At 37.5% G+C, this 27,848-nt stretch overlaps 2 protein-coding genes across 6 annotated transcripts; both read right to left on the bottom strand.

The window, feature by feature from the left end:
* Positions 1 to 872: 872 nt before the first annotated feature.
* On the bottom strand, positions 873 to 11,792 carry LOC126628510 (clathrin heavy chain 2-like). 2 transcript variants are annotated; one of them, XM_050298228.1, is made up of 29 exons: positions 11,464 to 11,791; positions 10,901 to 11,105; positions 10,430 to 10,518; positions 10,219 to 10,297; positions 9,939 to 10,066; positions 9,400 to 9,498; positions 9,163 to 9,271; positions 8,593 to 8,672; positions 8,287 to 8,514; positions 8,125 to 8,190; positions 7,536 to 7,652; positions 6,829 to 7,026; positions 6,628 to 6,744; positions 6,465 to 6,524; positions 6,121 to 6,207; positions 5,916 to 5,999; positions 5,705 to 5,839; positions 5,450 to 5,617; positions 5,253 to 5,365; positions 4,906 to 5,158; positions 4,681 to 4,817; positions 4,307 to 4,585; positions 3,213 to 4,215; positions 2,611 to 3,096; positions 2,303 to 2,473; positions 2,038 to 2,223; positions 1,764 to 1,886; positions 1,542 to 1,652; positions 873 to 1,401 (listed from the first exon to the last, which is right to left on the bottom strand). In XM_050298228.1, the coding sequence occupies exons 1-29, from the start codon at positions 11,506 to 11,508 to the stop codon at positions 1,240 to 1,242; spliced, it is 5,118 nt and encodes a 1,705-aa protein (XP_050154185.1). In that variant the 5' UTR covers positions 11,509 to 11,791; the 3' UTR covers positions 873 to 1,239. The 2 variants fall into 2 exon arrangements, with proteins under 2 accessions (XP_050154185.1, XP_050154184.1); XM_050298227.1 differs by having other exon boundaries at positions 5,450 to 5,839; positions 11,464 to 11,792.
* Positions 11,793 to 15,831: 4,039 nt separating this feature from the next.
* Positions 15,832 to 23,940, bottom strand: LOC126630756 (probable protein phosphatase 2C 25). 4 transcript variants are annotated; one of them, XM_050300922.1, is made up of 5 exons: positions 23,594 to 23,938; positions 17,252 to 17,398; positions 16,636 to 16,974; positions 16,341 to 16,520; positions 15,832 to 16,233 (listed from the first exon to the last, which is right to left on the bottom strand). In XM_050300922.1, the coding sequence occupies exons 1-5, from the start codon at positions 23,885 to 23,887 to the stop codon at positions 16,069 to 16,071; spliced, it is 1,125 nt and encodes a 374-aa protein (XP_050156879.1). In that variant the 5' UTR covers positions 23,888 to 23,938; the 3' UTR covers positions 15,832 to 16,068. The 4 variants fall into 4 exon arrangements, with proteins under 4 accessions (XP_050156879.1, XP_050156877.1, XP_050156880.1 ...); XM_050300920.1 differs by having other exon boundaries at positions 17,252 to 17,501; positions 23,697 to 23,938; XM_050300923.1 differs by lacking the exon at positions 17,252 to 17,398 and having other exon boundaries at positions 23,447 to 23,939.
* Between the last annotated feature and the right edge of the window lie 3,908 nt (positions 23,941 to 27,848).

Here is a 27,848-nt window from a genome sequence, read left to right as displayed (position 1 = left end):
TTTTTTTAATTTGGCCTAAAATTTTCACTTTTTAATGTTCAATTATTTTTTTGAAAAACTGAAAACTGAGAATAATTATCAAATACGATTTTAGCTTTTAGTTTTTAAAAATGTGAAAACTAAAACCATAAACCGAATACTGAAAACTCAAAATGAAATTATTATCAAACGGCTCTTTGCATAACTCTTTGTGAAGTCGTTGTAGTATTACAAAGGTCGAGTGTGTTCCGAATTGAAAGACTTGTTTGGTGACTACAACCCTGAGAGGGGAATGGTTAATTCGAAAATTTGTATTTTTCGATCATAATTTGCAAGGATTTTTCGATCATAACAGTATTTATGTAGAAGCAACTGATTTAAGGGTTCACTCTCTTTCAAGTTCATGATATATGATTTAAGTTTGGATTCGGGTCTAGCAAGATAATGCCGTCTTTGATTGAAGGGGTCAGTTTTGGTTGTAGCAGTGCTTTCCATGCTTCCCAAGTCCCTGAAAATTTTGCACCAAATGTTAAAACTCAAACTTGAGTTGTTACGTAAGTTCCGAATTTTAGACTCAAATTTGAGATGTTGAGCCCTTACATGACGACGTGAGTTCAAACCCCATCGATAGTTAGTCTAACGTCTAATCAAACAAAATCTATCATTTGGCAAAAAGAAGGAAATAAAAAATAAAAAACCCGTAAACACACCGAAACAAAATGAATTGCCAACTTGTACCGTCGGATTATTCCGAATTCTACCACCGGAGTTGATACTTTGGTCCATGACATACAAAAGACGGATTCAGAAATCGTTCAAAAAAGCCTCACTTCCACCAGAAGACAAACCGTTTGAACAAATACACACCAAGAAAAATTGGAACAAAAGCACAATACCAAAATGATTGAGTGTACTGTTTTGTATTATACTCGGACTCGGGCAGGTTCGAAAAACCAGAACAAATAATACAGAGGAGAAAATTCTAAGCTCGCCCTCAACCACCAGCCAAAACAAAAATGCCTCTGCTACAAAAGAATATTACAAGACAACAGAACATATCCACACAACCTATGACACAATTATTTAAGCTGCACCCTTTTCAACCCATAATAAAACAACAGAAGAACAAAATAAAACCATGTGACGGGCTCGTGAACCTCATAAAATTACACTAAATGGTAAGTTCTATCAAATAGGTTGCCCTACTGACTAAAACATCAAAATCAAACATCGAACTCCGAAGGGATAGTTCAACATGCCTCAGTAGCTGCTGCCCATTGGTGGCATGCCATAAGGCGGCATGCCCATCGGTGGCATTCCTCCCATAGGTGGCGGTGGAGCATACCCTCCTCCCATACCCCCGCTCATACCAGGGATTGGTGGTGCAGGCAAAGCAAGAGGCAGCAACTGAGCATACATGTTCTGCAAAGCAAGTTAACTCAATAAGTCATTATGCAAAACGATGTTTAAGAAAAGAACAAACCGTAAATTGGGAATGCGGGGATTGACGTGATTAGAACCAGAAGGCACGCAAATTTATAAGATGATTTCAAAGTGTTTACCTGCTGTGCAATAACTTCTTTATCTTCTTGTTCTTTAGCCTTGATCTCCTTTTGTGCTTCAATTTTGTCTTTAACCAGTTCATCAACTTTGCCAGTGTATTCACGGATAAACTGTAAAACGAAGGTTACATAAGGTTCTCAACAATGTAAGCAAGACTCGATGAAAGAATTCAACGACCCTTTACACGCAAGAATCAGTTAGGAACAAGACAAAAAAATTACCTGTAACAGATATGGGAAAGCAAAGTCGATCATGTTGTTCATCCATGCAAGTTCAAGGGCAATGTCCGGCCTTATCAAATCGTAACAGACAAAGAGGCACGATGCAAAGCATTCTTTCTTTCCCTGCAATTTGAGGAAGAAAATTCATGAATTATCAGAAATGTCAGCAGGCCGGGAACAACAGTGAAGAGAATGCACTCATAAAATAGAGAATGCATTCACATTCTAAAATCATAATTCGTGAAAAAATGGAGTCTTATAAAGAGTTCCATACCTGTTCAATGAAGTAAACAAGCAACTCCTCGGCCAGTTCACGGTCACCAGATTGTGAGGCTGTCTCCATGGCATCTTTGTAAAGTTTGTCTTTCTTTGACAATCCAATGGACTGCTTCCACCTTCCAGCTTTCTTGTAAATATAAGCAGCAACGCGTCTCATTTCCAGAAGCTCATGTTTCTCAATCTGACCAAACAAACAATATAAGGATCTTGCACATGAACACCTTAAACAAAGAACAGACTAGAAATAGAATGCATTTTACCTTTTGAGCAAGGCCTATTTGGTCAAAGCTATCATGCAAATCAATTGATTCGCGCAATCTTTCATAGTCTTCCTCCTCAACATAAATCTCATTCAAAGCCTCGTTCACAGCAGAGACATTGTTGCTCTGAACTGCAACCATGTATGGCTTCACAAGAAGCAGGTGACCAGCCTACAATTTTCAAGCACAGAAGAATGTAAACATAAAAGCCATGGAGATGAAATCTAAACTTCCAATGCTTTTTTGTTGGATGGGAGGGCACCAAGTATCTAAGAATCCCGTAAATAAATATATGCACATTCAATTACCTTCCGCATGATGTCAACAACACGTGTGTGATCTACACGAAGCGCGAGCACATTTAGAAGATCATTAATGAGATCCGGGTGCTCTTTCAAGTAGAAGTGCACAGCCTTGTAATATAGCTCCACGTTAGCAACTTTAACTGCCACATCTTTGAACTGCATGTGATCCCAGGCTTCAGGGGAATGATTCATGATGGTAGTTGCAGCATTATCAAACTCATCATATTGAATATACAGATAGGTCAGCTCCTTCCAATGTTGCTGCTCATCACATGCTCTTATAAGCTTGGGGATATTTAGACGATTTGCGAACAATTTGATGTGCTCCATAAGTTTCTCTGGACGATATCTAGCATATAGAACCCCCAACTCAGTAAAGATTCCCATGTGAGCACGTTCTAACCCAAGACCACTCTCCATTAGAGATATAAGCTCATTGAAGCATCCTCTATTCTGGTAGTATTCACTGACCTCTTCCAAATCATCCACCTATAAAATTCAAATCAACACAAAGAATTAGTGAAAACTGTATAAATATGAGCAGACCTAGAGTAAAAATTCACCTTAGAAGTATACGAGACAAACAGATGCAAAAAAAAAATCACCTGTATAATGATGTTGAGACCACAAATCTGAGCTAAGCGGAACTCCTCAGCATCAACACAAGCAAAGCAAACCTCCTTCCATGTCTTTGAACTGTTAGCTTTTCGTGCTGCATCAACAGCACCTTGAAATTGTTTGAGCTTCACAAGTGTGACAGCCAACTTGGCCCAGTTAGATATGAAGGCATATATTATCTTTGCAGCTTCATAGAGAGCCTCATCATATAGGCGATCACCAACATTTTGGAGATTAGCGACATTTGGCATAAGAATAAATTCTTCGATGTCAGCAAGCCTATCAATCTTTGCATATGCATAAATGAGCTCACTGTCCACCTTGGGTTCTCTGACCTTTTGCCTAACCATTAGAAGGTACTTCACCAAGTCATGGTACACATCTGCATCCTCAGAAGCACGAATAACATCCAAGAATTGGGTGGCATCATCCGCACGGATAAATGATTCAATAGCATCGCTCACTAGACCCTCCCGAAGTTGAGCCTTTGCAACCTGGCTCCAAACAGCATCTTCCTCCACACGGAAGGCAAACTCCACAGCCCTATCAATGCTTCGGATGTTATCCAACAAGACATTAACAGCTTGGACATTCAAGTTAAACTTCTTGAAGATTGCAAATGCTTCCTCATACAATTGAGCTTCCACAGCTACTTCCCCAACTGCAGGTCCATCAAAATTATCTAGCCTATTAATATAATCCATAACTCTAGACGGATCTGCCTTGATGGCTGTCAAAATTAGCAGGTTTTGCAGATTAAAGTTTCCACTGAAGGCAGAGTTTTGAAGCACAATCTTTTCAAGAAGCTCAATTAATTCGTGAGGCAAATCAGCAGTCATGAAAGCCTTAACAGCCGCAGAAACTTGCTCCGGGCTCTTGCTCTCGGGCAAGGCAGTAGAAACAACTTGATCAATAAGCTGTCTTCTGTACTCATTCTCAGGGTCAAGAACTTTCCCCCAAAGATCTTCATCCATCCTCTCAACCACATACCTAGTAACAAAGAATTAGTCAGTAAACCTCCAGGTACTCGAATGAGATGAAATTTGTTCAAAGAATTAGTCATAAGATACTAATCACCAACCTTGCTTGCAATTTGAACAATGAGTTCTTATTTGTGACATTAATAAGTTCATCGTCACATTGTCCACGGCGGTAAGCAACAACAGCTAGGGTAGGATCACGTTTCTCACAATATTTACCAACAACACGTGAATCATAATATGGGTTTGTGGTAAGGAAGTGCTCTGGATTATTGCCACTATCAATGATGATTTTACCCAAAGCATTGTGCACATGTACATCTTGGCTTCCCTCACTCACAAGATGCTCCAAGAACTGTGTGAGTAAACGAAGGCGATTCCTAGAGAGAGGGAAAAGAATAAGAAAATTAAGTGAGAGACAAAAAAGATGATGGAAGGGTAAAAATTAGGATTGGGTGGCATTGTGAATACATACCTCTTCTCACATTCCTCCACAAGGGGCTCCACTGGAAGCAATGAACGAACAGAAAGAATCAAGCCTTTGATAAAATCTTCAGGGCACTCATCATCTAGCAACTGTCCCACAACTAATGGAGCATTCCCAGGGTTCACCTACACAATGAGCCAGTAAAATTTTCAGTGATGGAACCCAAAAGAGAATTCAGAGTGTCGAAAGAAGGCTCAAAGCCTCAAATAGTACCTTTTGAACGTAACCTTCAATGTAACGAAGCATATTGTTCGTGTACAAGTAGTGGGTGAGATCTGGAACAAATCCAAAACGATCGCAAACATTAATTAATGGACGTGCATCGGGGAGCTTAGCTTCCATTAAGAAGTTCTTTGTCTTCTCAGCATCATAGAAGTTTGATTCTCTTGTAACTCGCTCCACCTCCTTGATTTGTCCAGTTTTAGCAGCTGCCTCAATGTACTTGAAGTGGATATCAGGATCCTCACTGTATCAAATTTTAAAGTTATATAAAAATCAAGAATAAACTGGAGGAGATATCCAAACACAAGAAAATAAAGAAAACTTCTTCAACAGATTACCTTGAGCTCAAAAACGAACCAAGGAAGAAGTACAACCCTTCATATGACTTGAACTGTTCAAAGAGCTTCATGCATTGATCAACACCCAACTGCTCAGAATATTCCTTAGCAACCTGCGCAGGTATTACTAATTGTTTCAGTTAATGCTCCAGGCATGGTTTTAACATCATGGTAGCAAAAAGAAAAAAATGGTGTACCTGCACAATGATCTGAAGGTTTCCTCTTAAGTTGACCAATAAAAGATCTTTCATGCACTCCAATGCCCATTCTTTCGACAGAGTGCCAAAAAACTCCACAAGTGACTGTGGCTCTATTGCATGTGTATTCACTATGACACGTTTAATATCAGGCAACTCTGAGTAATGCTGCAACAGAAGCAAAATGTTTAGAACAAATGTTACTATTAGAAATAGAGGACAATTAAAAGAAAAGGAATTTGCAACACATCTTACTTGCAAAGCTCGCACATAAAGACCAGCTTTTTCGCATAGCTGGGCAATACGAGGACGGTCATAATGACTGAACATTCCATTGGCTAAAATAGCATCGGCCACATTAGGAAAGGTCACTAAATTGATCTCAAGGACCTGCGTGGATGAAAAATGTCAACCAGCTGAAATAGGAATCTACAGATCATTTATAAGTAGCTTTAATGATAGAAACCTTTGTTTGCAGGAATGCATGCTCTGGAAGATTTGGCTTTAAAACATCCAATAGAAAGGCAGTTGCCTCACGAATAAGGTTCCTCTAAAATATACAAAGAGAAACAAGAAGCATGTGAGCCGTATTTTTTATTAAATAATATCCATAACTGCTAAGGTCAGCACAGCATAACGTAAAAAGTTAGTAATAATGAAAGTAAACACACCTGAAGGAAGAGATCTGTTATAGTGTTGTAATCAACTGGACAACCACCTTCCATTTGAGACATCATTAATGCAAAATTAACAGCACCCTACATTAAAAACCACATTTTAACCTGGTTTAGTTTAAATTTTTGTAAACAAGTTTCAATTCCATCTATATACAATTGCAAACCAAATGTACACAGTATATCAAACTGCGGGGGGTACTAACTGAAAAAATACAAACGGAAGGATTTTGTTTTCAATGGGACATTCACCGAAAAAAGATCAGTGTGTGATCTGTTTATGCTTTCAGCTTTCAAGAACTAAATAGAAAATATAAGCTTTCGGAGTATTATATGAATACCTGAGGATCTGCTCGAAGAATTGTTTGCAAAAGGAACAGATAGTCAGGTGTGTAGCCAACCTAAAGCAACAAAGACAATGGCAATGCTCAGACACCAAACAACCATTTAACAAATATAAAAACAAACATTTAGAAAACCAATTACTACGTAACAATTCCTCACCTGCTTTGAGTAGATCAGTATTTTGTCAAACTCCCTTCGCTCAGCAAAAGCTGCAACAACTTTGGGAGTTGCTCTGGCTTTAATATATATTTTCAAAGCCAGATCATTATCCACGGTCTACAAGAAAAAAAATCAGAGAGATTAATACCAAAAATGTAAATAACTGAAAATCAACATTTAAATTCAAATCGCAAAGCCAACCTTCACAAGATCTCCCAGTTCCTCACTGCATTCGAGTTTGTCCTCGGCCAACCAGTTCTCCAAAAGGTTCTTCTTATTCTGGTTCACTACAAGACGTGACAATTCCAATGATTCAAATGCATTGAGCTTCCCTCTTGTCAAGAGTGTCCCAAAGTACTGCAACAAAGGTGGTGTTTGCCCAGCTTGGACAGGAACACTCTGCAACACATCAGAAAACAAAAATCATTAGCAGAGTGCAAGAATTGTAACTCTCACCCTCTCAAACAAATGAACATACAATCTAAACCTATCAAGCACAATGTCTTTTGACCAAGTATGCTGTATCTCAGTTTAGTCCGCTAGAATACCATTTAGTATATATTCATTTCTCACCGGTTCTGACACAGATGCAGCCACTTGAATTCATTTAATTCTCCTAACCTCTACAAAGCATCAATAACACTACTCATAAATGTTCTACTACCAGAAAAATGCTATACGTACTTCGTATTCGATCTAGCCAATTAGAGAACACTCAGATGTATCAAACACCCAGGAACAAGAACTACCAGAACACATCAAACTGCATACCAGAAGCTTGATACAAATAGAATTGAAAACAAAAATATTAGATACATGTGAAACACCTCCAGGACAAGTCATGTGAAGAGAGAACTACTGCTTAAAGAAAGAAACATGTGCAAATAATACAGAAGCAAAATGGAAACCTGAAATTTAGCAACAGTATCAGGTGTGCGGAGAATTCCTTGTGGGGACTCCGCAGCAAGCTCAGCAGCTTCTTTGTACTTTGTTTGGGCAAACAGTTCTTGAAAACGCTGGACAACCTGTAAAAATCATGTAGGAACATCAGAAATTAAAGTAGAAAGGATTATACCTTATCAAATCATGGCATAACAAATGAGATAGCCAAGTACAACCCAGCCAACAATCAACAATAATTGTTCACCATATAGATTAAGGCCTTCTCTAGCTTCACCTCCCTTATCTCAAAGCGTTATTAACTTGTCCAAACGTTAACAAAAAAAGATTATGGATTAAATTTCATCTCTACACACTACATGGATGAAATCCCTTGCCTCTCTGACCTTAACAAGCACATCTTCAGTGAGCTTCAAGTTTAAATAACTTCCTTATAATGACAACTTCAAATTGGATACAATAAAAGTAACCAATGTGCTTCTTATCAGTGAGCTTCAAGTTAATTCCACACAGCTTAACTATGCTTACTTAAATACTGCCCCTGTGGAAAATCTAGTACTACTCAAGCATAAATTGAATTATAAAAGAATATCTTACCAGATTCTCAGCACCTGGAAGATTTCCTCTTTTAGCCAGATTGACAGCAAGCTCCAAATTGTTTAGCTGCAAATGCAAACAAGATAACATTTTTAAGAACAACTTGCTACTTTCAATACCATAGCACCACAGCAAGAAAGAAAAAAAACATTTCAAACATACCTGGCCGCTGACAAAAGGCACAATTGTTTGCTCATTAATTGTAGCCAACAACACCTGGCCCCGCCTATTAACCGCATAAAACCCTCCAACAGATGAAGCCTCCGTTGTCAAGAAAATTGGATCCGGACTAATTCTATTTCTGTAAACGGCACTAGCTGTCTCTAAATCATACACAAATAGTAGCCCAAGCTTTGTAATTACATAAATCAAGCTGTACTTGTGAGACATCTGCCAGATAAACGAATTCAATATTAACATATGTACAGTATACACAATTAGTTAAAAAACACTGGCATAATTCAGTACCTGCATGGCCACTGGGAAATCATCATTAAAATCTGGAGGAAAGAAAAGATCTGCTTGTTTCTTCGTAAAAGATGGTTTCCCTGCAATATGATCAAACTCACAGTTACTTCCATTAACTTGAAAATCACCAAAATAAACACAAAACAATATATATTCAATATCTTCCCAAAATTTGATTTTAACTGAAAGTGCCAACCGTGTACAAACTTAGTCGATATCACATAAAATTTAACCTATACAAGTTTTTAATCTAGTTTATGAGCTATAATATTAAACTTATTCCAATATATATTCCCAGCAGACGTCACCAATATTCATACAACCGACCCCACTTGGTGGGATAAGGCTTTGTTGTTGTTGTTGTTGATGTAACCACTATCTCCATGGTTAATTAGTTTTAATGATTAAAGATATACCCTATCCAAGAAACCATAATCAGCACTTACAGATTTAATGGAGAGGAGATTTTGTGTAAGGGAACAAAAAATCATGTGTCTAAACAGAACCGGGCAGCCAGTTCATTTCATGAATGAACATATAACTTTAATTTAATATAATCCTAATATCAACCTGGCTGGGCACCGAGCTCAATAACATGCAACTTTGATGTAATCTGTCCAGCATTGAGGGTCTTAGTGGCAAAAGAAATAAGAGTTGAAGGATTCTCATTCCCTGGAACCTGTGCAAAATAGACACACCAGGTCAACAATATTCAAAGATGCATATATGTTTGTGTATTAATAGATTGTGAATAGTGCGAGGTGCAGGAAATTATAAATAGTAGGAGAAAGGGTGAAACTTGCATACCTTGTATTGGGCAAATGATGCAGCATGTGCTTCAAGAGCTTGACTGCGCTGCTGATCCACAGAGAAGAGTTGCAAATTTCCTTTCACCAATTGTGGCCTCTAGAAAAACAACATTAACAATGAGAAGCAGTACAGCAGAGAAGTGGCTTTAAAAGAGAGGGGTTGTAATTTCCGAAAAATTGTGAACTTTATAAACAAAAAAGAGAAGAAAAACAGAACTAGTACAGAAGCAGAGTTGTTTCACAATATCAATCATTGGGAACTATAGTTCCCACAATAGTTTATGAGGATATATTGAATGTATTAAGAATAGAAGTACAAATTTGAATATAAATAAAGACCGACTTTTAGAGGGCTGGCCTGCAAACACTCAATGGGCAAGATTCAAGAAAATGGGATTCGTTTATGGGAACTCAAACAGGGTAGCTAAAGATCCCAACAGTTCTGCAATTTCTAACAATTTTCCTCGGCTGAGAAAAAAAAAACTGGTGGACACAAGAAATAATGCTGGACAGGCATAAATAGACATAATAACACACCTCTGGTGCACCAGGAGCAATTCCAATCAAAACCAACCACTTCTCGGAAGGATCACAGCGGTAATTTATAATCTGATTGTTAGCCAGATTAGCTGTTCGCTCAAACACCTTTACAGGTTCAGATTCACCTACAAGGAGATGCAGCGAGGAACAAACAAATAAAGACCAAAAGTTACACAACAAGCAAGTTGATACCATTAATTTGTAATGTTTCCATGCAACAAAAGCCAGAAGAAGTATGATTGTATAATACTCAAATAACTTATTTAAGGCATCTTACCTTCAATTGACCAGTGGTATACTGTAGTCTGAGTGACTAAACCTAACATCTTTGGGGTTATCCACTTCCAGAAAACAATCTACAAAAGAAACAATGGGGAAAGTTAAGCTAGACTGTTTAAAACCTCGCAGAAAACGAGACCCAGGTATTCTTAAGCAAATACAAGAGATGCCGAAAAACACACTAACTAGTAAACAAATGAAGCGAGTACCTGCTCCGGCATAAGATGTGATTTTAGTTTTGCTTTCATCTCGATGTTAAATATTTGAAGGTGATCCTGAGTAGTACCTTGGACTCCAGCTTCAAGTGGATATGACAACACATGATCAATAAGAATTAAAAAAATTGTGGTTCATAAAGAAAGGTAAGGCGCCGGTAAGTAAGATCCAGTAGATAAATAAAGTTAAAAACTTAGATTGTATATGATAGTAACTACTGATTCAACTAATTACATGGTGCAAACATATCAGCAAGATGAATAGTGAATCTATTAGTCTACGACGAAACTTACTGCATACTAATTAAGTAATCTGAGGTTCAAAAAGTTGGTGCAATAGCAGCACACATGCATGATGCATTCAGATCAAGAGCAGACCACTAAACCAGACCACCTTTCAAAAGTGACAACACGTATATGCAAAAAGAGGTATTCCAGCAATGCGAACAAGTAGTTATAACCTACCTTTCAAGGCAAGAATTTTGGAATTCGGATTCATAAGCGCAGAGTCCGCGGTGATAGGCCTCCTCAAAGGTTGCATCGGCATACTCATATCGATAATAACAATACTGTTCTGAGGCGAAGTCTCCCGAACGCATATGTACTTATCGGATTCCATAGTAACATGTGTAAACGTTATGAATTGCGGATTAATCCCAACGCTCGGAAGCTGCAATCAGATCAGATCATACAAACTCATCAATCACTTATCGTACAAACTCATCAATCACTTATCGTACAAACTCATCAATCACTTTATATTTTTTGTCAAAACCTCTGTGAAAAGTTAATCGTGTGCTAAACTCAGTAGTTCTAAGTAACACAACTTCTCAGATCTGATCAGAAACCGAAAATTCCAGAAACTTTCAGATCTATCTGAAGCTTAACACAAAACTAAGTAGCAAAAACGAAGTAAAAATCACAAATCGAGCGAAGTCATTGACCAAAAAAGCAACTAATTCAGCTAAAAAGCAAATGTAAATTTCAATTGAGCTAAAGAAGCATTCGAATCGGAAGCTAAAACTGACCGTTAGGGCCTCCTTCATGGTGATCGGAGCGTTCGCGGCCGCCATGGCTGCGGAGCAGATCGACGGCTCGGAATCGGCGGCTTGGATCTACGGATGCGATGCAGCCGTGAAGTGTGAGTCCACCGCGGAGAGAGAGAGAGAGAGAGAGCGTTCGAACCCGGAGAGGGATTCGAATCGCTGAGAGAGATCTAGCAGCACCGAAACCCTTGGACCCGCAAAAGCGAACAAAGGGAGAGAGATCTGAGGAGAAAGGGGGTTAGAACGCAGGTCTGATTTTTTTTTAGGGGATTTTATGAAATGGAATTTTATTCCAGTGAAAAATATAAACGAGGCGCATAGATCTCACCCAGGCCACTTCGAGAGCTAAAATATTAAATAAATTAAATATTTTAAAATATTCGGATGAGGAGGAGAAAAAATTTTAAAATAATTACGTGTTAAAAATGTTCTGTCGTGCGCTTTACTCATTGGCTGAACTTCTTCATGCAAAAGTGGTTGTGGATAGTCGCCGGGTCATTAGATGCGGGTCCGGATTTAACCCGACCTTTTTCAACGACCGTGCACATGGTAACATGTAGATGTAGTAAATGTGATATATATATAGGAAAGTATTTCGAGAATACATTCTTTTTTAATAGGATTTTTATCACAAATTGTCATTGAAATTGAACCACATCATTAATATGGTCCTTGAAATTGAAAATCAATTAATGTAGTCTTTAAAAATAGGTGTCGCAAATCAATATGGTCATTCCATCACAATTATGTTAAACATTTCATTAAGTGCTGATACGGCACATAAATGGATCTCATAAGTCTTTTTTCCACATAAATGGTTCTTAGAGCAACTCCACTCATGGAGTTTGCTCGGGGGACAGGCTCTAGGAAAGGGCCCGAGGGCCAGTGGGAGGAGGTCCAGCGTTGAAGGGCCCGAGTGAGGGTGGGAGCCCGAGTTGCAGGCCTGTGGAAAATTGACAGGCCTGCTGCTCGAGGGGGAAGGGGTCATGCTGACGCAAGGGAGAAAAAAAAAACCATTTTTTGTGTCAGGCTGGGTCCGGTTTTTTTAATTTTTTTTTATCTATATGCATTATTTTCACTTTTTCTATGATAGGTGTTGTATTACAGGAAGAAAAAAAAACCATTTTTTGTTTTCATCATTACTTTTTTGGCAAAAGAATTAAAGATATTATTTTTAGATACAATGACACGTGGCGCAACGAGAACGATTTAAAAAATCTTATTCGAAATTACAAATAATTTTATTTTGTATTATTTAAACAAACAAAAAAAACTAATATTTTATTGCCTATTGCCAGGGGGAGGGCTCCAAGGGTGGAGATGCAAATGGCAATTACTGTTCATTAATGGCATTTACTATTCATTAAAGGCAGTTATTGTTCAATGGGGTGGATTTAATAGTGGATTGCCAGAAGGAGGGCTCCATGGGTGGAGTTGTTCTTAAAATTGACCCACAACATCAAAATGTCCCTAAATTGACCTGCGATATTAAAATGGTTCCTAAAATTGAAAATCTATCAAATCTTACTATAAGAAAAAAAAAATCATTGTCAAAAGGTATTTAAACAACTTTTTAAATTAATTATTAAAATCACACACATAACAAAAAAATTTACAGAATTGTGGTGGAATGATCATATTAATTTGCAACACCTATTTTCAATGACTATATTAACCGATTTTTAATTTTATGGATCATCTTGATAGTGTGGGTTAATTTCATGAACCATTTGTGATAAAAACTCATAAATCTTGTGGGGCCATGTATGTGTCACATCAACATTTAACAAAAAATTTAACAGAATTGTGACGGAATGACCACATTAATTTGCGATACCTATTTTCAGGGACTATATTAATTGATTTTCAATTTCAAATGTCATATTGATGATGAAAATCAATTTCAAGAATCATTTGTGATAAAAATCATTTTTAATATTAAGTTTTCTTATACACAGAGGTAAATTTAGGTTTACTCGTTTAATTTTTCTTTTTCTTTTGATACAAACAAAATTAACGAGGAGAATTTAAATTTGGAATCTCAAATCGATGATTTTGTATTTGATTATTAGTGAGGTGGATCCAAACTTGAAATCTTGAGTTTTTGGTTCGTATCTGATTCTTACAAGCACGTCTTGTTTAAAATATAAGTTTTTGGAAGTTTACCAGTAACCTATTAACATGTAATCTTTTTGGCTAAGCAAAAGCATAATTATTCATTTGTAAGTTAACACAGGGTTTTTTTTTTTCTTTTTCTTTTAATGCCGAGTTATGGGCCTATTATAGCACACGGTGTTGTGATGCAAAATTGGAAAATTTATTTTAAAGTCGAAGCATGTCTGAGAAGCCCAATAACCTTTGACAAAAAATGTATAAGCCCAAGAAAAACTTAGCCCATTTAATTCGTGAATGATTTCCACACTCCACTTTTTAACTTTTGGCAATTTTTTAGCCGTTAGGTTAATTAGGTTGAATAATTAAGAAGATAATCAATGACAACCGATAGTTTTAATAGATTAAGAGTTCGTTTGGATGTGCTTTTAAAATGATTGAAAACATTTTTTGTGAAAATGTTTTTGTAACTAATCATTAATAAAAATGCAAGTAAATCCTGGAAAAATACTTAAATGCTTCCTGGAATAAGCACATAACTGGTACTTATTACAAAAAGCATTTAAAGTACTTTTGGAACTAAAAAATATTTTCTCTAAAATCGCTTTCAGTCATTTTAAAAGCACATCAAAACGAGTCATAAATTGTTAGTTGTTAGAGGAAAAAATGGTGGGGATCGAAACTACAATGGGGTACATAAGTATTATTGCTTTCCACCCAAACAGATGGCACTTCACATTACTTCTAAGAGCAAAAAGTAACTTCTTCAAAGTCTTTAGACCTAAATATAAACAATTCCATTACCATTTCTTACAAATAAACCTCAAAACGAAACTACAAGAGTTCAAAAACCCAAGAGAAAGGTATAAAACATCTAATGTAAACAATGCTATCAAAACAGCTACAAAAAAAAAAAAGTTTAATCATATGCAATGTTTTGTTACTCATGACTACGGTCTGGTTGTATTCCTCTTCACTTGGAAGTAAGAGGTCTTAGGTTCGAATCTCGTGGATGACAAATTCGATACCAAATTTGGCTGCCTATTGTGTGGTTTAGCCAAACTCCCCCTCCATTTAGTATAAAAATATCGATATACTAAAAAAAAAAAACAGCTACGAAACTCAGTAAGCAACAATATCTTAACCGAAATCATTCGAATGCACAATCAAAGGAGTTCGATTCAAGAGCTGCAATACAATGAACACAAAAATTCAATGATTCAATAACAATACAAACAACTTTTGTATTCCACATCAATATATCCCAATGAGGCCTTCTTCCCGTGGTGGTTGCGTGGGCCTTATTATGAATTGATCAATTGTTCATACCACCAAGTTTGAATTTCATTTTTCGTTGACTGAAAACAAAAGATAAAAGCCGGCACAAGAGTGGATAAAAAAGTTTGGCACGTCCTGATGTCCACTAACACAGTCACAAATCACTTGATTAGTGCATGTTCTAAATTTTCTAATGCGAAAGCGAAGTGTAAATAGACTGGTGGTGACTACGTCCGAATTCACCCACATAATATTATTTTTATTGAATTTTAACACTAAAACAAGTGCATACTATGCTTGCAGGCCGCAGCTGCCAAACGGGACCGTGACCTGGTCCGACAGCAGTTTAACCAAAATAAAAGCACGTGCTCTAGAAGTTGACTTTAAACAAGACAAAGCCAAAACACGTCCATAAGGCGGAGTTTGTTCGACGTGGACCTGGTATTTTGGACCCGACCCATTAATATTAGTATTTGAATAGATGTTTAATGAATTGGGTTGCTAATGGGTCATTTTGGGTCAACCCGTTAGACCCGTTAGCACTCGTTAGTTGAAGATGTTTTAGTGATTTCAGTAAAGTTTTAACAACAAAAAATAAACTCTAGGAAAATAATAATAATAATAATTGTTAACGGGTGAAAAGGGTAACCCGTTAGCTTAACAGGTCGGATTCAGATGACTCGTTAACTTAACGGATCAGATTGAACCTGACTCAAACCCGATAAACCCGACCCGTTTATAGGTCTAGTTCAACATACTCAGGCAAACCACTACAGGATAATTACTGTTGTACTCAAATTATAACGTGTTGAATTAAGCATAACGTTAAGACCACAAAGTGACAAATCGTAAATAAACGATTAAGCTACTTATGCAGTAAAACAGAAATAGAAACTGAGCTTAAAGGGTAAGCATTTGATCATTTATTATAAATTTGGAAAAATTACAATTATCGTAACGTGCTTCTAGTACCCTCTTCCTACAGCCGAGACAAAATCTCCGGCGAGCATACAAATTTTCATTTACAATTGATCCTACGATTGTTGCTAGTCTGCACTATGGCTTTCCTGCATTCGTTTTCTACCATTGATATAAAAGAACTTACTTTGGTACCAAATCCCAGAAGAATTGTCCTCCTGCCTTCCTTTCTGCAACTTTCTTCAAAAGTTTACTTGCAGTGCAAGAAAAAGTCAATTATCATAAAACGAAACGACCTAATTGGACTATCATCACACTTGTATCATCCATGGAACCTCTCGTTATCGACAGATCAACAAGCTTCTTGCAAGCAGAAAAGAGCTCCGGCTTATCAACACCAACGCATAAAGGGCGAACTATATCTACCGCCTCTTGATTAGTAACCTGGAAAAGAGAGATGAAAACTTCGTATTAGATTTTGGTAATTCCGAAGTAATGACTCTAAACGAAGACACGTGAAGCGGAATGAATGAGCTTAGTTCTAAAATTACCTTGTCCCAAAGGCCATCAGAAGCTAACATTAAAAACTCGCATTCGGGGTCTATTCTCAAGACTTTAGTCTCTGGTTCTGCTATCACCCATTCTTTAAGCTGCCTATCTCCAATTGATCTCGAAGCAGCAAGAGATCCCTGAATTCTCCAAACACCGCGGCAACAATCTACATAACCACCCTGCAAAACAAAAATCGCAAAATCCAATCAGCGACAAAGTCCACGATCTTCCATTTCAATCTTGACGTACGAATATCAAATCCTCGAATCCATGTGCACATATTTGAATGCTCACCGTGGTCTCAATCCTTTCCCTTTCATCTATTCTAGAAGGATGATGATCGGATGTAAGGGCCTCGGCAACCCCTCCTCGGCTCATAACAGCACGACAGTCACCGGCATTGGACACCACAAGGTTGCCCTTTCGTATCAAGGCAGTCACACAGCATGCGCCGCCAGCAACATCCTCCTTCAGAAACTCGACATCGGTGGTTAGATAACCATCTTTGACTGCTTCCACGATTTCCTCTTCACTTTCACCCGTCAAACGATCCGCAATGTTTTTAGTCAAGTTCTTGGCTGCAAATTCAGCTGCTTTTGCTCCTCCATGCCCATCAAACACACCAAAGAATGCCTGTAGTCACATAATCTAATCAGAACGAATTCGAACAGCGAATTCAAAAACATAAATTCCACAATTTTATATCTTTCTCAAAATTTATAGAAACCCAATTCTTGTACTTTTGATTTCATCCTAAACTTTCTCAGTTGAAGCTCAACTCCAAATAAAATTGTAAAACAATCTAATCAAAGCTAAATTCTTGAAGTTTCTAGTAAAGATACTAATTTCCATTTGTGAAATTTTCCCGGGAAACAAACAGAAAATTGAGAGCGAAATAATTACAATTTACCTGTCTCGAATCATCGTGAAGATCGACAACGGCAGAGTAACGATCCTCCATTGGACCTCTCCTCCCCCTCTTACAATAAACCGAATACACATCCTCATCAACCTCCAGCACCTCCACTCTCTCCGCCGCACCCTCACTCGACTCCACCTTAAAATTCACCAAGGGCGCCACCGGAATATCAATCATCATCGGCCTCTTCCTCTTCAGAGCCAAACCCGAAGCCTGCTTCTGGCACTCGCTTATCAACTGCCTCTGAAACCGAGACTCAAAAGCCGGCGACCGCGACGGTGTGGGCGGCGCGCCATGGAGGACTCTAGGCGAAGAACAGGCAGAAGGGGAAGCTAAGGCCGACGACCGGAAAAAATGGGAGGGAATTTGCGACGGCGAAAAAATAGGCGAGTTCGGCACCACCAAAGCGCAAGGCATTATTTTGCCTTTCTCTGTGTGGATTTCTTTTTTTTTGGGGGGGGGGGGGGGGATTTTATCAAATTTTCTTTCTCTGTTGAGTGTTCTTTGCTGTGTGTGATTTGGTCGACAGCGGGAAATGGAGGGGGTGTATATATAGGGAGAAGTAAAATAAGCGAAACTTTCATAATATTTAAATTATTATTTTAATTATAATTTAAAAAAATAAAAATACAATACAAAATCTCGTAATTAACTGTGCTTGACAAGAGGCTAATATAAAGTGAAGTCAGAGCGACGGGTCGTAATTTGTTTATTTGGGAATTGTATTGACTTATGTTGACCTGTTTTGGTTTTGGGATTTAGTCAGAAATGGAGGGAGGGCGTGTAAAGGGTGTGCCTACTGTATCTTTAAAATGTCGAATTCAAAGATTACAAGAATAATTAGGTTTGATCTCACATTTGTCCCCTAAATTTTTGAGGTTTTTTTGGTTCGAGTCTTATAATTTTTTTTGTCTCAAATTAGTCCTAAATTCTCTCTCAAGGGAGTGTAGAATTGAACTTATAACGTCGAGTAAAAATTTAAATATTCTTGATCACTTTAGTTATAAGTTCTTCATAATTAACTCTGAACTTTCGAATGGATTTGATAAGAGCAAGAAATCGTTTTCGTTCTAAATATTAGCATATAATATGAGAATTTGTTTGACATTTTCTTAACCCATCTATTTTGACCAAAATGTTTTCCCTCTACTAGTAAGTTACTACTTACGACTAGGTTGTATATCATACAAATTAAACCAACCAAATCAAGTTTGGACTTGTTTTCCTTAACCGGTATTAGATTTGACCAACTAGAATTGTTAGTTTTGATCTTAAGAAAATTGACAATATCTGGTTTGGCTGAATAATATGATTTATATGTAAGTGTCTTATTTACGTAATCATTTTTGTGTTTCATTAGTTCTCAAAATGACTGACCAATCTCCTTCAACACACAAGTGGTGATGATTCGAAAAGGCTCCTTTTTGTCATAGTCGATATCATTGTTTGTTTGTCACAGCCCGTCCCGAGTTTTTATTTATCGAGGTTGTAAAATGACGAAATTACCCTTAAGGTGACTAAGGTACGTGTGACGTATAATTTGGAATAATTCATACTCTCCCAAATGTTTGGAAGATTTTAAATGGATTAAAAGTTATTTGAAATTTGTGTGGTTAGGGAATGAAAGTATGGCTTGTTTTGGGTGGACCACACATACACACACGGGACAAGTTCTTCCCCTTGCTCTCTCTCTCCTCCCTCGTAGTTCTCTCTCTCTTCCTCTCGAACTCGTACGGACCAAAGCACCAATCCCTCAATTTCTTCGCGAATCGAAGCCAAAAAAGTGAGTTTCTTCAATTTCTTCGCGGATCGAAGTCAAAAAAGTGAGTTTCTTCATCATTTCAATCTCCTGATTTGATTGGTGTCATTTTTAGAACTGGAAACCCTCGATATCACGTTGAAACCTCAAGGTCCGATTTGAGTACTGTTCATGCACACGTGAATTGTTGAATTTCAGGGAATTCTAAGCTTACAGTGAGCTTAGTAAGGTCCTAAGGAAGCTCGGAGTGTTTAGTTTGAAGGTTTTGGACGTCGGGATCGCCGGGTTCGAAGTTGGCCGGTTTTCTTGGAATTTCTCTGGTGAGATTTCGTATGTTTTTTAACCTTAAAGTAGTGTAACGTGATTCTACACGCTTAGGGCTTCAATTTGATATAAAATGCGTGAAAAATGGTTGATAAATGACGGAGAACAAGGAGATTGAATCTCCAGTTTTCCGGCGACTGGAGGAAGAAGGTGACGCGCGTGGGGGCCCGTGAGGCCTCAAATTTTTTTTTCTAAAAATACCTCGACGTCGAGTAGGTCACTTTGGTATATTCATATACCCAAATTGAGCATCGTATGAGAAGTTATTACGAATTGTCGGTTATGTGCTTTCAATAACGTTGTTATAGTTGTTTCGCATATAGGTGATACCTATCCCGAGGACGAGCGCATTCAAGGACGTCACGGGGGTTACGACCCTTCGACTTACCAGTGAGTGGGTAATTTTCTATTATTACCTATATACTACTGAATTTCCCAGAAATTGAATTTAAATGAAAGTATGTTTTTAAAATGCCATGCATGCATATTATGAATTATATGAATTAGTAATTGATGCATATATATGTGAAATTGTGTTGTGGACGCACATGTGAGTATCATGTGAGTTTTATGTTATTCATGTGAACTATCGATGAAGTGAATTGTGTTGAAAGCTCAAACCTGCACCCCTGGTATTAGTGCTTATATTATTCACCCTGCACCGCACGCTCACCTTGGATCAAAGTAGGTGCATGTCATACAGACCATGAGAGGGTTCCGACATGTTGTACAGACCGTAGAGTGGTTCCGACTGTAGGTGATTTTAGATTATTATACAGCTGTTGATGAGATAAGCACTATAGCGTATTCTTACACCATTGTTATCGTACAGACTACTTCAGGTAGTTCCGATTTATGTGCAGAGTAGTGTCGTATAGGTCATTGTGGTGACTCCGGTTGGTTTGGATATTGAGCTATGAAATTAACCGTACATGACCAACTGCAGGGTCTCCGGTTGATTCATTATGTCACATGTTATATTGATGCATTCTTAATCTGTTATTGACATTTATAGCATGGCACACTTTTTGGTATTGGAAAAAGATTTGTGATTTGAGATATATGAAGATTTATATGTATATTATGTTATTTTATGGGAAAGTATACATGTTTTACAGCGAGGGGTTAGAAATGTTATTAATTGAAATGTTTTCAAAAAGCTTTGTTTTACTGACCCACTCAATTTTGTTTTGCGCCCCTCCAGGTTCTAGTTAACAGCGTTGGTGGCCCACGAGGATTCCCATGGCGTACTGACATACTACATAAATGTATGACTCACCTTCGGGTGTTGTAATTTAGTTATGGTCCTACTTGACTGCACCTAGTACTTATGCTCTGAATATATGTGTTTCACACTTAAACTCACTCTAGCATGCCAGTTGGATATTATTGCTAGTATTTGTTTTTTTATTTCTTCGTATTTCTCTTATCTATTGCTTCCGCGTCGCACTTTTGGTTACGTCACACTCACGTGACGGCCAACACACCTTGATTCTAGGATCGGGGTGTGTCATTGTTTCACTAAAAAAAAAAATCTGTCAAACTAAATTTTACTCATTAGTAATCTTGTTGAGTTTTATAACTAACGTCAATTTTTTCTAATTTAAAATTAAAAAGTTATGGAACAATTGTAGAAACAAATAGTCAAATTGACTACGGTAATAACTTCTTTCTCTGCGTTCAAGTTCAAATCTCTCCTCTTATTTTAGATAATTAAAGGTCAAACTTGAGACGATTAGATGGTCAAAGATCAAATTGGAATAACGACTACAATGTAGGGATCGAATTTGTAATTAACAAAAAGAGACAAGGTAAGTCGTGAAATGTTCTAATGGAGTGTGTGATGTCCACTAACACAGTCACAAATCACTTGATTAGTGCATGTTCTAAATTTTCTAATGCAAAAGCGAAGTCTAAATAGACTGGTGGTGACTACGTCCGAATTCACCCACATAATATTATTTTTATTGAATTTTAACACTAAAACAAGTGCATACTATGCTTGCAGGCCGCAGCTGCCAAACGGGACCGTGACCTGGTCCGACAGCAGTTTAACCAAAATAAAAGCACGTGCTCTAGAAGTTGACTTTAAACAAGACAAAGCCAAAACACGTCCATAAGGCGGAGTTTGTTCGACGTGGACATGGTATTTTGGATCCCACCCGTTAATATTAGTATTTGAATAGATGTTTAATGGATTTGGTTGCTAACGGGTCACTTTGGGTCAACCCGTTAGACCCGTTAGCACTCGTTAGTTGAAGATGTTTTAGTGATTTCAGTAAAATCTTAACAACAAAAAATAAACTCTATGAAAATAATAATAATAATAATAATAATAATAATTGTTAACGGGTGAAAAGGGTAACCCGTTAGCTTAACGGGTCGGGTTCGGATGACTCGTTAACTTAACGGATCGGATTGAACCTGCCTCAAACCCGATAAACCCGACCCATTTATAGGTCTAGTTCAACATACTCAGGCAAACCACTACAGGATAATTACTGTTGTACTCAAATTATAACGTGTTGAATTAAGCATAACGTTACGACCATAAAGTGACAAATCGTATATAAACATTGAGCTACTTATGCGGTAAAACAGAAATAGAAACTGAGCTTAAAGGGTAAGCATTTGATCATTTATTATAAATTTGGAAAAATTACAATTATCGTAACGTGTAACGTGCTTCTAGTACCCTCTTCCTACAGCCGAGACAAAATCTCCGGCGAGCATACAAATTTTCATTTACAATTGATCCTACGATTGTTGCTTTTCTGCACCATGGCTTTCCTGCAGTCGTTTTCTACCATTGATATAAAAGAACTTACTTTGGTACCAAATCCCAGAAGAATTGTCCTCCTGCCTTCCTTTCTGCAACTTTCTTCAAAAGTTTACTTGCAGTGCAAGAAAAAGTCAATTATCATAAAACGAAACGACCTAATTGGACTATCATCACACTTGTATCATCCATGGAACCTCTCGTTATCGACAGATCAACAAGCTTCTTGCAAGCAGAAAAGAGCTCCGGCTTATCAACACCAACGCATAAAGGGCGAACTCTATCTACCGCCTCTTGATTAGTAACCTGGAAAAGAGAGATGAAAACTTCGTATTAGATTTTGGTAATTCCGAAGTAATGACTCTAAACGAAGACACGTGAAGCGGAATGAATGAGCTTAGTTCTAAAATTACCTTGTCCCAAAGGCCATCAGAAGCTAACATTAAAAACTCGCATTCGGGGTCTATTCTCAAGACTATAGTCTCTGGTTCTGCTATCACCCATTCTTTAAGCTGTCTATCTCCAATTGATCTCGAAGCAGCAAGAGATCCCTGAATTCTCCAAACACCGCGGCAACAATCTACATAACCACCCTGCAAAACAAAAATCGCAAAATCCAATCAGCGACAAAGTCCACGATCTTCCATTTCAACCTTGACGTACGAATATCAAATCCTCGAATCCATGTGCACATATTTGAATGCTCACCGTGGTCTCAATCCTTTCCCTTTCATCTATTCTAGAAGGATGATGATCGGATGTAAGGGCCTCGGCAACCCCTCCTCGGCTCATAACAGCACGACAGTCACCGGCATTGGACACCACAAGGTTGCCCTTTTGTATCAAGGCAGTCACACAGCATGCGCCGCCAGCAACATCCTCCTTCAGAAACTCGACATCGGTGGTTAGATAACCATCTTTGACTGCTTCCACGATTTCCTCTTCACTTTCACCCGTCAAACGATCCGCAATGTTTTTAGTCAAGTTCTTGGCTGCAAATTCAGCTGCTTTTGCTCCTCCATGCCCATCAAACACACCAAAGAATGCCTGTAGTCACATAATCTAATCAGAACGAATTCGAACAGCGAATTCAAAAACATAAATTCCACAATTTTATATCTTTCTCAAAATTTATAGAAACCCAATTCTTGTACTTTTGATTTCATCCTAAATTTTCTCAGTTGAAGCTCCACTCCAAATAAAACTGTAAAACAATCTAATCAAAGTTAAATGCTTGAAGTTTCTAGTAAAGATACTAATTTCCATTTGTGAAATTTTCCTGGGAAACAAACAGAAAATTGAGAGCGAAATAATCACAATTTACCTGTCTCGAATCATCGTGAAGATCGACAACGGCAGAGTAACGATCCTCCATTGAACCTCTCCTCCCCCTCTTACAATAAACCGAATACACATCCTCATCAACCTCCAGCACCTCCACTCTCTCCGCCGCACCCTCACTCGACTCCACCTTAAAATTCACCAAAGGCGCCACCGGAATATCAATCATCCTCGGCCTCTTCCTCTTCAGAGCCAAACCCGAAGCCTGCTTCTGGCACTCGCTTATCTCCTGCCTCTGAAACCGAGACTCAAAAGCCGGCGTCGTCAAGGCCGGCGACCGCGACGGTGTGGGAGGCGCGCCATGGAGGACTCTAGGTAAAGAACAGGCAGAAGGGGAAGCTAAAGCCGACGACCGGAAAAAATGGGAGGGAATTTGCGACGGCGAACAAATCGGCGAGTTCGGCACCACCAAAGCGCAAGGCATTATTTTGCTTTTCTCTGTGTGGATTTCTTTTTTTTTTGGGGGGGGGGGGGGGATTTTATCAAATTTTCTTTCTCTGTTGAGTGTTCTTTGATGTGTGTGATTTGGTCGACAGCGGGAAATGGAGGGGGTGTATATATAGGGAGAAGTAAAATAAGCGAAACTTTCATAATATTTAAATTATAATTAAAAATAAATAATAATACAAAACAAAATCTCGTAATTAACTGTGCGTGACAAGAGGCTAGTATAAAGTGAAGTCAGAGCGACTGGGTCGTAATTTGTTTATTTGGGAATTGAATTGACTTATGTTGACCTACTTTGGTTTTGGGATTTAGTCAGAAATGGAGGGGGGGCGTGTAAAGAGTGTGCCTACTGTATCTTTAGAATGTCGAATTCAAATATTACAAGAATAATTAGGTTTGATCTCACATTTGTCCCCTAAATTTTTGAGGTTTTTCTGGTTCGAGTCTTATAATTTTTTTTGTCTCAAATTAGTCCTAAATTATATCTCAAGGGAGTATAGAATTGAACTTATAACATCGAGTAAAAATTTAAATATTTTTTATCACTTTAGTTACAAGCTCTTCATAATTAACTCTAAACTTTCGAACGGATTTGATAAGAGCAAGAAATCGTTTTCGTTCCAAATATTAGCATATAATATGAGAATTTGTTTGACATTTTCTTAACCCATCTATTTTGACCAAAATGTTTTCGCTCTACTAGTAGGTTACTACTTACGACTAGGTTGTAAATCATATAAATTAAACCAACCAAATCAAGTTTGGACTTGTTTCCCTTAACCGGTATTAGATTTGACCAACTAGAATTGTTAGTTTTGATCTTAAGAAAATTGACAATATCTGATTTGGCTGAATAATATGATTTATATGTAAGTGTCTTATTTACGTGATCATTTTTGTGATTCATTAGTTCTCAAAATGACTAACCAATCTCCTTCAACAAACAAGTGGTGATGATTCGAAAAGGCTCCTTTTTGTCATAGTTGATATCATTGTTTGTTTCACTAAAAAAAAAATCTGTCAAACTAAATTTTACTTATTAGTAATCTTATTGAGTTTTGTAACTAACGTCAATTTTTTCTAATTTAAAATTAAAAAGTTATGGAACAATTGTAGAAACAAATAGTCAAATTGACTACGGTATTAACTTCTTTCTCTGCATCAAAGTTCAAATCTCTCCTCTTATTTTAGATAATTAAAGGTCCAACTTGAGACGATTAGAAGGTCAAAGATCAAATTGGAATAACCACTACACTGTAGGGATCGAATTTGCAATTAACAAAAAGAGACAAGGAAAGTCGTGAAATGTTCTAATGGAGTGTGTGGTGGTTATTTTAAGGCCAGTACGTTGTTCAACGGTCAATAAAACTTACTTGTACCCTGTCAATATTCAGCATCCCATCCTTTCCCCCTTTTTTCTCACTTTTATAACTTTTTTATTACTTTCTTATTAATTTCGGACCCAAAAGAAAAAAGAAAATTCACTTGCACAAGGCGGGTTCTTGTTGGTTCCGTCGGTGGGTAGAGTTTCAAGGAGTTTCTGTGCTTCCAGCTTCAAGCTCTGTTACGGATACGTTTGCAACTGCAGTCCCTAGTCGATGGCGCGGGCGCCAATATTATATTGCATGGACCAACCTATTAGATCATACTTGATATGAGAAATGTTAGCGAGATTTTTTAATAGTGAAACTCTTTATAGATTTTTTGTTATCTTATAATTTAACGTTATTTGTGTCAATATTATAAAACTTTAAATAAAAGTATGAAGTGACAGCAAATTGCATTTATGAAAAAGTCTCTTTAACATTTATTGATAAATCGTACTAATGTCCTATAAGAAAGTTGTTAATTGTAGGACACTCTTATGTTTAAGGGAGAATTTTGTATCGATGGGTGAGATTTGTTGATAATAATCACATATTAGAGAAAAATGAACTTTATATTTTCTTATTAATGGTTGATTTGGGGTTGTTAAATTTTTTTTAAAGCAACTTCTTAAAAAAAAATTAGGGTCTTAGTTTTATTTGGTAAATGGAAATTATTTATTTATTTTTTTTCAAAATCACGAGTTCAAAACAGCAAAAGGTAAAATGTCACATCCCGGCTCGGGCCTCCACCACATCCAGGGTCACATCCAGGGTTCGACTTCACCGTAGCACGATATTATCCGCTTTGGGCCTCGACCACGCCCTCACGGTTTTGTTTCTGGGAACTCACACGAGCAGAACTTCCAATTAGATCACCCATCCCCATCCTGGGATTGCTCTCGCGCGAACTCGCTTAACTTCGGAGTTCCGAAGGAACCCAAAGCCAGTGAACTCCCAAAATGTCTCGTGATAGGAAGATATGAGAATATACATATAAGGCTTATATGATCCACTCCCCTGGACGATGTGGAATGTTACAATTCACCCCCATTAGGGGCCCGACGTCCTCGTTGGCACACATTCGGCCAGGGATTGGCTTTGATACCAAATTGTCACATCCCGGCTTGGACCTCAACCACATCTCAGGCTCGACTCTACCGTAGCATGATATTGTCCGTTTTGGGCCCCTACCATGCCCTTACGGTTTTGTTTATGGGAACTTACGCGAGCAGAACTTTCCAGTGGGTCACCCATCCTGAGATTGCTCTCGCACGAACTCGCTTAACTTTGGAGTTTCGATGAAATCCAAAGACAGTGAGCTCCAAAAATGCGTCGTGCTAAGAAGATATGTGAATATAAAGCTTACATGATACACTCCCCTGGGCGATGTGAGATGTTACATAAAATCATTTCTACGCATGCTTTAAAAAAAACGCATTTTTTTATTAAATGCATGTGAACAATACCAATTAATGAAACTAACGTATTGACAATTCAATCCCTGTTTTTTTTTTTTTTTGATAAAAGCACTTTTAGTTTTATATTTTACCAAACGTATTTTTTTTAATAACGGTTTAATTCTCACATCACAGCTTAAACAATTTTGAATAAAACCCAGTAATCCCAAACTAGCCATAAAATTTGTGCTACTATTTATATTGCCAATTTATTTACATATTGGTGGAACTTCAACTTCTGTCATGTCATGGTATCAGAGCTTATTCACGCGTGAAATATAACGATCACGTATGGTTCACCACGTCATCCATTTTGTGTTGTTTGTGTATGAAGTTTCACCATAAAATCAATTGATAATATGTGTGGAATAACCTAACTACTTATAAGCACAAACAAACTTATTTATCTAATGTATAGTTTATACTCTCGACACACCTCCTCGCATGCGGCAAATTTTTTAAATTTAACACGTAAACAACTCAAATTAAGTAACGTAAATCATTCGTGGTTATTGATCTTCACACACAAAACAATGTAAATCTGATATACTACGAAAAAATTGAAGGCTCCAATTCGTATCTCTCGGTTGGTTGTGAAAAGTGTCTGAGTTGACAATGTCGAACACATCCATGTAAGTTTTTTTTCCCTCAAGTCATGTTATTCTCTAGTTCGAAATGTTATGGTTTCTATTTAATAAACAGAATTTCATCCTTAAAAGTTGTACAAAAGTTAAACGCACAATGTATTAGATTGCTATTAATCGATGTTTGCGATGATAGAAACCAACAAGTGTGTAAATCTTTGAAAATTTGTCCGAATCTTAAAGTCTATGTATTAATTGCAGCTAATCGATGTTTGCAATGTTAGAAACCAACAAGTATGTAAAGGCAACCTGGCACCCCCTCTTTCTGATATGATTTTGAAGAGATTTTCAGTCTGGTGGGAATATGACATATTAAATTTAATGTCATAATATAATTGGTTTATTTGTTTTTCTCAAAATTTCTAACCAATTATATTATGACACTTAATATATTAGACCGTATTATTGGCATTCAGAACAATTTCTCATGATTTTGCATGTGTCTGCAAAAGATCGTCCTATAATGTTAA

The sequence above is a fragment of the Malus sylvestris genome, chromosome 7 (assembly GCF_916048215.2).
Source record: "Malus sylvestris chromosome 7, drMalSylv7.2, whole genome shotgun sequence".
NCBI classification, from domain to species: Eukaryota; Viridiplantae; Streptophyta; class Magnoliopsida; order Rosales; family Rosaceae; genus Malus; species Malus sylvestris.
Note: the sequence above shows the minus strand (reverse complement) of the source record. Positions and strands in the feature narration are given on the sequence as shown.